Source organism: Vulpes lagopus, chromosome 8 (assembly GCF_018345385.1).
Source record: "Vulpes lagopus strain Blue_001 chromosome 8, ASM1834538v1, whole genome shotgun sequence".
In the NCBI taxonomy this organism is placed as follows: Eukaryota; Metazoa; Chordata; class Mammalia; order Carnivora; family Canidae; genus Vulpes; species Vulpes lagopus.
In genome coordinates this window covers 71,056,622-71,065,286 of record NC_054831.1, presented here as the reverse complement: position 1 = coordinate 71,065,286, position 8,665 = coordinate 71,056,622, and the positions used below count along the sequence as shown (strand labels likewise).

Genomic DNA, 8,665 nt, shown 5'->3' with positions numbered 1-8,665 from the left:
AGTGAAGCTATTCGCCGACAGTCCGGGAGGAAAGGCGAAACCTTCGCGCTGATTGGTGGCGGCGCGGGAGGCCGCGGCGGATGGAGCGGACGCAGTGGGCGGGCGGGAACGTGAAGTTTCCGCGGTGCCTGATGGGGCTGCTCCGAGGCCCGAAGCTGGTGCCACAGGGGGACCCCTCGCTACTGCTGCCGCCTTCTCTGCCGCCTCATGGCGGCCATCGGGGTTCACCTTGGCTGCACCTCAGCCTGTGTGGCCGTCTATAAGGTGAGGTACCGGGGGAGCTGGGGTCTGGGCTGCCGGCCACCCCGTTCTCCGGCCGCGGGGCCGAGTCCTCCGGTCTACGGGGCTGCGAACAGCGTGTCGCCGGCCTAGGAAGGTCGCGCGGGGAAGTTTGGAGGCGGAGGGCGGGCGGACCCGGCCTGGTCCCCCGCAGCCCCTGCGGAAAGGGTCGTGGCGGCGCCGGGGCCCGGGATCCGGGAACGTCCGCGCACGTCCGGGCCGCGGGGAGCCTGCGGGGAGCCTGCGGGAGCCTGCGGGAGCCTGCGGGGGAGGGGGCCGGGCCCGGGGACGCCAGGGCCTCTGCAGGCCCGGAGGGATCTCGGGGCCGTCGTGGGCACTGGGGCTCCGAGTCGGGCAGCCCCGGGGGCGTCGGGGCCGCGGGAGGCCGCCAGAGGGACGGGCCCGGGGACGGCAGCGCCGCGGGAGGCCGCGGGGGTCCCGAGGACCTCGCGGACGCCGGGAGGGGAGGCGGGCCCGGGGACGACAGGGCCCCTGGAGGCCCGGAGGTGGGCCTGAACGTCCCAGACCGGAGGTTTTTCGAATGTCAGGAAAGGACTGCGTGGTGGAGGTCTGGACCTGGGGTTGTTAATCCCGCCAGTTGGTGGTGCGTGCTTTACTGGCTTGACCTTTCTCGAACGAGAGAGCTTAACGAAAATTGTAGCCTTCCTCCCATCAGTGGGGAGGCGGAAGGAACAATAATAATGAGCTCCCCTGATGTTAGTCTTGAATCCAATGTCAAGTGACTTGGAAAAACCAAAGGGATTTAGTGCTTCTTAATCATACGTAGGAAAAGGAAGAAAGATAATGTTTGTCAGGCAAGGAAGAAAACTAGGAAGGGTGATGTAATAAGGCATCTTATTGTATACAAGGAGGTCATTATGTTTGTCCCAATGATTGACTACGCAGAGCAGATTGAAAAACTGAGGCAGTTCTTTATGGAATGTTGATCTTATGTAAAATCCAGGAAATTAATAATGGCAATTAAATCCACAAGTTTAAAATATTGATAACATCAGTTTTCTTTCTACAGATGTGGCAAGATAACACTGGCCCACATATGCCTGATGAGACTCTGTGTGTGTGTGTGTGTGTGTGTGTGTTTCAAAAGACCTAATATCCTTGTGCTTTTTTTTTCCAGGATGGCCGGGCTGATGTGGTTGCAAATGATGCAGGTGACAGAGTTACTCCAGCTGTTGTTGCTTACACAGAAAATGAAGAGGTACTATTCCCCTTATTTTTGTACTTTAAAATAAGTAAGATTACATCATTGTAATATGGTACTCTTTTTCAGGTTGTTGGATTGGCAGCAAAACAAAGTAGAATAAGAAATATTTCAAATACAGTAATGAAAGTAAAGCAGATCCTTGGCAGAAGGTATGGAATAAAATAATACTTTTACATATGGAAATTAAGAATGTTTATGCATTCTAAGCATAATGTGAAATGAAACTAGAAACACCAGTGTGGTTTTTTGTTGTTGTTGTTGCTTTCTATGATTAAGTCATTTCAGAGATTATCCCAGTAAGCTCTTTCATTTAATAATTAGTGTTGTATCTTTTTGAGGATGGGATTCATTCAGGAATTTGTCTTTTGCCGAGAGGTCTCTTTTTATTGATAAATGCCAACATTTCTGTAGTTTGATAATATGTTTCACTTAGAAATAGTAATTTGGACTTTTTACCTTTTTACATTACTGGGGGAACTTAAAAGATTTTTGTGGGAATTTGATGATTTTCTGCACTGTTGAATTTTGCAAAATATGTAACAATTGGTCATAGTTTGTATAGAAGCTACTGATTCTCTTCCTCAGGTCCTTTTGTGACACTTTCTGGGAACTAACTTTTCCAGTTGGCTTACAAATTTAATCATTAGAGAAACAGCTTAATTAACATCTTAAGAATCAGGTTAATCATGTGTTGTAACTTTAATTAAAAGATTAAAGAGGCTTCCTTCTCCAGACTTCTGTCTCCTCAAATTATAGATTACCATAATAATTAGAGGTTTTCATTTTCACTGCAGTAGTAATACTTGCTACAGTGTTTTTAAATTTTCAAAGTGCTTTCACATCTATTATTTAATCCTCTCAAATCCCTAGAAGATTGGTAGGGCAGGTTTTATTCCTCCCCATTTGTAGAGGAGAAAATCAAGGCACAGAAGTTATGCTATTGCTCACTTGCGGAGGGGTGTGGGGAGTGAACTAGAAAGGACTGCAGGTCAGGACTTCTAACCCTTAGCCCCAGGTTTTTTCCTTTCTTCTTTGTTCGGTTGAGAATTTAAGTATAAATGTCCCGTGTTGATCTTAGGATTTGGGAGTTATGGGTTAAATGTAATATTTATTTCTTTTATATATATAGATATTTTTTATTATCCTTTATCTGTATTTAGTTAAATTGAACTTGATATTTATTTTTTTCTTAGGGTATTTATGTATTAAGTCAAAAACAATAATACTGTGGAGAGAATTTAAATTTTTCTGATGATAAATATACTCCTCTATCCATTTATGTGTTGATAAAACTGAGTATTGAGCATATTGAAAATAAATTAGCTGGTGTCAAAAATTTGCAAGTTATAAAACCCTAAAAAAGCAGGGAGCTCTAAATGGGCTTTGAAGCTGTACTCACTCTAAGCAGCCAGCAATAGAGGATTTTTTGCAATTAAACTTTTTATTTTGAAATCATTGTAGACTTGCATACCGTTATAAGAAATACAAAAAGATCCAATATATTACTAGATTTACCACTTTCTCTCGTTGGTAACATCTTGCAAAACTATAGTATCACAACGAGGATACTGATGTTGGTACAATCAAAATGCAGCATATTTCCATAGATCTATCTCCTGGTAGCCCTGTTTTATGTTACTACTTTAGGGCAGATGATTGGAGTAATGATACAATTGTCTTCTGCCACATTATGTAAAATCTTTGTATTATCAGGAACAATTTAAGTTTGCTTTTCTGACTCTAAAAGTTATCTTTTAACAAAGTGCAATGGTGACAGATGGTAATATGTAGCCAAAGCATGCTACTTAGGCCAAGGCTGGCAAAGTATGAGCGCCCTTCAGACTTGCTGTTCAACCATGGTCCTGCTAGCACTTCTCTAAAGTGAGCTGCCTCACAGTCCAGATATTCCTCCCTCAGTCTACTTAAAAGACAATGTGATTTTTACGGATATACAGTTGTATCCAGTCTCGGCCTTAGAAGCACCCTCTCTTTTGTGGAGGAGCCGGTCCCCTTTTACCAAGCCAGTAAGGCCCGTCTCAGCCTTTGGTCCAGTACCTATCCCAGGCGAACTCACAGTTGGGCTCTTTTAGTCTTGGCATCCAGCCTGTTTGCACCCTACTTACAGGTAGCACCATTTAACTTGCTGCCACAGTTATCCTTACACCCTCCCTGTAACTCTCATTCCCCTGTGGCCTTCCAGCCAGAAATGCGGTCCTTGGACCTGGCTTCTCAACAATTAGCCCTGAGAGGGAAGAATCGGCTGGCTCCTGGAAGTACATTGAGAGCACACAGAGCTTCCCCACACCTTCAGACTTGACCTTGCTGCCCAGGACCTTCCTGCAGCTAGCCTTCCTTCCCAGTCCACTATGGCCAGTTCCAATAGCAGTGCGGGCATCCGGTGGTCCAGACAGGAGACACGAACTCTTCTCTCCATACTAGGCGAGGCAGAGTATATCCAGCGCCTCCAGACTGTGCATCACAATGCAGATGTCTATCAGGCTGTGTCTAAGCGAATGCAGCAGGAAGGCTTCCGCCGCACCGAACGTCAGTGCCGCTCCAAGTTTAAAGTTCTGAAGGCATTATATTTAAAGGCGTATGTTGCCCATGCCACAAGTATGGGTGAGCCACCACACTGTCCATTTTATGATACGTTGGATCAGCTTCTCCGAAATCAGATAGTGACTGACCCAGACAACTTAATGGAGGATACTGCTTGGGCCAAGCACTGTGATCAGAACTTAGTGGCCTCTGACACCCCAGGGGAAGAGGGAGCCAGCATTCTCAGAGCAAAAAGGACTCAGGCAGCAGACCATCAGCCTATCTTGAAAACAGTTAAGGAATCAGATGAGGATTGTCAACTGAGAATCAGTGACCAGATGCGAGAAACCAGTGACCTTGAGGACTCCTGGGATGAATCCTCGGGTGCAGGTAACTCCCAAGCATGTGAAGGATTGGGGTGCCAGAGTCACTTGGTTCTAAACAGCAGTATATGTTTGGATGGTGTTCTCTTCAGCATTGTCTCTATTTCTGCCCCATGCCCTGTGTTTTTTAAGCCTTCTGGTAAGATAAAGGGCTCCAGGTTTTCAAAAGCAATGATTCTAGGTATATAAGATATTGGAGCTTTTTCAACATGGAAGAAGTATTCTTTAGAACCAAACGATTTGGCATTATTTATAGTGGGTACTTAGAAATTTGTGACCAGAGATTGGGTTGTCTGGCTACCTGTAAAGGGGTTCAGGGAAGGCAGAGGGGAGGTTTTGGAGGTAAGACGGTAGGCCAAAGTGTCCAGATCAAGGAATTGAAATCTTCCCAGACCCTTGTGGAAAGAGGCATTTTCAGAAACTACCAGAGTTTTATAATTGTCTCTCAGCTCCGCTGCTGGCTCCAAGCATTCCCTTAGCAGGAATGTCCTCTTTGCAACATTGTTGCTTTGTTTTTCAGGGTGCTCTCAAGGGACCCCCAGCTACAGCAGTTCCCACCACCTTTTCAGAGGTGCAGTTGCTCCCTGTCAGAGCAGCCCCATGACCAGACTGGGTGTGTCCGGTGAGCCCAGTCCCTGCGCCAGTACCAGCCGAAACACTCCTGGGGTGGCCTCCACACAGCGGCCTCCGGCCTCTTCCTCCAGAGTTCCTTTTGTTTCTGGTGGGGATAGGCCCTTGACCAGTGAGCCCCCTCCAAGGTGGGCAAGGCGAAGAAGGCGGTCAGTGGCCAGGACTATTGCGGCTGAGTTGGCAGAAAACAGGAGGTTGGCACGAGAACTTTCAAAGCGTGAGGAAGAAAAATTGGACAGGCTGATTGCTATTGGTGAGGAGGCCAGTGCTCAGCAAGACACTGCCAACGAGCTCCGCAGGGATGCTGTGATCGCAGTCAGACGCTTGGCAACAGCAGTGGAAGAGGCCACCGGTGCTTTTCAGCTAGGGCTTGAAAAATTGCTTCAAAGATTAATTTCAAATACCAAAAGTTAGGAACTCGTTACAGAAGAGTCTATTTCCTAAACTGGGGAAGCCCAGTTCCAACACCTGCCTTTTGGTCCCCTGGCTCCTTCCACAGGTCCTTTGGAAAAAAAGAGTGGATGAACCATTTAATATGCAGAGTAGCAGGAAGATCTGTGCTAGTTGCTTTTCCCAAGCTTCTCTAATCGAAAGACCTCTTGGATATATGAGGAGTGGTCTCATAGAAAACAGATGGAGCCAAGGCCAGAGAGCTGGTCAGCTGTGGCTTTGCTACTGATGTGAGGCAGTTTAGTTTACCTCTACACCAGTTTCCTCATCTGTAAAATGGGGGCTAGGTAATAACTCCTGACCTGCCTACCTCACAGGGTTGTTGTGAGGATCAAATGGCTAATAGATGTGAAAGGGTTTAAAAGTCTAAAAGCACTACACACTTATATACATGTAAGTTATTGATACATATGACCTTGGCCGAGGTAAGGCTCGGGTGAGGCACATTAGTTGACAAGATACAGCATTATGGTGTATACCATGACCTCATTGCTTGAATCTTTACTAGTTTAACTTGACTGCTTCTTGTAAGATCTTCATTTTTTAAAATTTCTCTATAACTTATTAGACTAATATAGATACATGTATTTGTACCTTTATCTCATATTTTCACTGCTGTGTCTGTGACATACCTACTGGTAAGCACTCAATGATCAAACCATCATGCCCTCCCATTTTACTAGTTCTTAATGACTTATCACTATAAGGGTATAATTCAGAACGGACAGGGAGCCACAGTTGTGTGTTATGATTCATATTGATAATCTTCAATATAATGAGGTATTGGCTGTTCTATAAAATATTAAATGTAAGTAAATTCTTTGCATTCCATATCATTTGGGTCCCTCTGTGTCCATAATTACATATCTTTAGGTTGTCATTTGAACAACATGTGGAAACAATTTAGAATCTGTTTTCCAATTTCTTCTAGCTAATTTCATTCTTTTTCCCTAGCCTTTTTTCTGTCTAGTATGTTACAGAAAGTGAATCCTAGGAAACTTTCCTTCTAGGGAACTTTCCAAAGTCATTTTTTTTTCATATGATGTAGACAAAAGTTCACCTTGTTAATGGCATATGGTGGAAGAGGACAGCTTTGGCAACAATTGAGGATGATGCGGATAAAGACTGCCTGCAATAGATAACTCCTTTTAAGCACAAAGCCCTCAACAAACACACCTCTCTCCCTGCCCAGAACACACACACTTCCTTTAGGAGATAGGAAGGTGTTGAGCTATACTTCCAACTTACTTTAGAAGGAATGCCATTACTGGCCATTATTAAATTAAGTAAAGCTTTTAAGTAATTTACTTAGTACTTTCAGGAAATACAGATAGGAGCCTTGGAATTTAAAAGGCTTTTCCTCCAGTCTACAGGCTAAAACAAAGACAAATGCAGGCATGTTTGAAGAGGTTTTGTTTATATTTTGTAGGCTTGGGTGCTTACCTAAAAGCTGGCAATACAGATAGATAGAGAAATAGAACAACAGTGGGAATGCACCTGGAACCATGAATGGATGGCAAGCAAGCAAGCCGCTCTGATGAACAGATGATGAATGTAGAAGGCAGCTGGTGTGATAGAACACACTGGACTCAGAACTGGGTTCTAATAACCCTGTCACAATTTGTTACATGGGGCAGATGATGTGCCCTTCTTGTGCCTCAGTTTCTTTAAAATGAGAGGTTTGTACTAGATGGCTTTTCTAGTACCTTCCAGTTCTAAAAAAAATTCTATAAGTGTTATAAAGGACAAAGTGAAATTTTAATTGCAGTGTCTTCAGTTCATAGCCACATGTTGTACGTTTGAAATCCTGGTAACAATTGTATTTTAAGGAAGCATCCTGTGGTATTAATATTTATCAATATACTCAGCTTAAATAAGCACCACACCATACATACGTTCCTTGCTTTAAAGAACCATATATTAAGACAGTGAAATGGATATATATGTCTGTGTGTGTGCGTGCGTGCATTTTTCTCAGTTGTTTTAGGCCTTTATGTGGAGGGATGTGTGTCAGTTACGACTGGATAACACTAACGTAGATATGTAGACTTTCTGGAAAAACAGGGAAATACTTGAAGGAGAGTAGGCCCGTACTATATTAATCTCTTAATGATAGCAAAGTAAATATGCAGGGATTAATTTGCGATAAGAGAAGTGCTAAAGAACAAAAGTGGAGTTAAACTTGGGGGTAGGGTTGTGAATATCTTTTGGGTGAAATAACCTTAATGTGAGAATAAAATTAAAGGGAAAGTTCTTCATGAGATAAACAGAAAAAGAGGCAAAAGATTAGGAGGGGGTCATATGAATGAGAACATGTCCTAAAATCCTGCCTAAGCCCTAGGCCCAGCCATTCCTACCTGCCCATCCTTTGGCAGGTCATTTTACCATTCTGTGACTCAGGTTCCTCACCTACAGAGGGAGAAACGAATAACTCCTACCTACCTCACAGGAGTGTTGTGAGGGCCAAATGAACAGAGGAATGTAAAAATAAAAATGCTTTCAGATGTGGAAGGCACTGTTTTATGACAGTAACGGGGAAGAAGACCCTGTGGCAAGTTAGTGCTGATGTGTGCCAGGTCCGACAGCCTGCTGACGGTGCAAGAGACATTTAAGGAAGGATGAGGAACAGAAAGTGGCATTGCTTGTAGAGGTGATACAGTGGTGGGATTAACACTCTGCCTCCTGAAGATGATGATGTAAATGAGGTGCTGCGTATGCCAACTTCCCACCATCCTTTGTGTTTCTGTTAAGTGATTAAATCCTGGTATGGACAAATAAAGTTTTTACTTGTATGTGCTTGTGGGTCATTCCGCTACTTTCTGGTGATATCCATGACCATTTGTCGTCACCTCCACTCTCTGCTTTCTGTTTCTTTACTAGCAAATCTCCAGGGTCTTGCGTGTATATGGCCCTTAGAGCTTTGTGTGCTTCCTGTCCTCACAAGAGTAGGGCCCTTTTTGCAGGGCAATGGAGAAGTAATTTCCCATTTCTAAAAGTTCTTTAAATTCCATAATAAAGGCTTTCCTTGGAAATTGTCTTAGATAGCTTACAGATAGTTTGCAGAGAACAAGGTAAATTGTCCTGGTTGACTAAAATTCTGTTCTGACAAAAACTGGTAAGTGTCACGCTGGAATCCTATTGGTGCAAAAAAATTAGTATG

The 8,665-nt window shown here is 44.2% G+C and overlaps 2 protein-coding genes across 2 annotated transcripts in view; both read left to right on the top strand.

The window, feature by feature from the left end:
• Nucleotides 1-107: 107 nt before the first annotated feature.
• The window catches only part of HSPA14 (heat shock protein family A (Hsp70) member 14), a 43,129-nt gene continuing 34,571 nt past the window's right edge, over nt 108-8,665 (top strand). Inside the window, exons 1-3 of the mRNA XM_041766646.1 lie at nt 108-264; nt 1,418-1,498; nt 1,571-1,653. Of these exons, the coding sequence (XP_041622580.1) occupies nt 208-264; nt 1,418-1,498; nt 1,571-1,653 (221 nt within the window). The 5' untranslated portion in view covers nt 108-207. The remainder of the gene's footprint in view (nt 265-1,417; nt 1,499-1,570; nt 1,654-8,665) is intronic.
• Nucleotides 1,444-8,297, top strand: LOC121497259 (zinc finger and SCAN domain-containing protein 20). The gene is made up of 4 exons (XM_041766647.1): nt 1,444-1,498; nt 1,571-1,653; nt 3,705-4,432; nt 4,946-8,297. Exons 3-4 carry the CDS (start codon nt 3,871-3,873, stop codon nt 5,467-5,469), a joined length of 1,086 nt encoding a protein of 361 aa, XP_041622581.1. The 5' UTR covers nt 1,444-1,498; nt 1,571-1,653; nt 3,705-3,870; the 3' UTR covers nt 5,470-8,297.

What these genes read in the sequence shown, in the direction of transcription:
- LOC121497259 (XM_041766647.1), top strand. Translation starts at nt 3,871, where the DNA reads ATGGCCAGTTCCAATAGCAGTGCGGGCATCCGGTGGTCCAGACAGGAG. An exon ending in GGATGAATCCTCGGGTGCAG is followed by an intron (nt 4,433 to 4,945) that starts GTAACTCCCAAG and finishes TTTGTTTTTCAG; the next exon opens with GGTGCTCTCAAGGGACCCCC.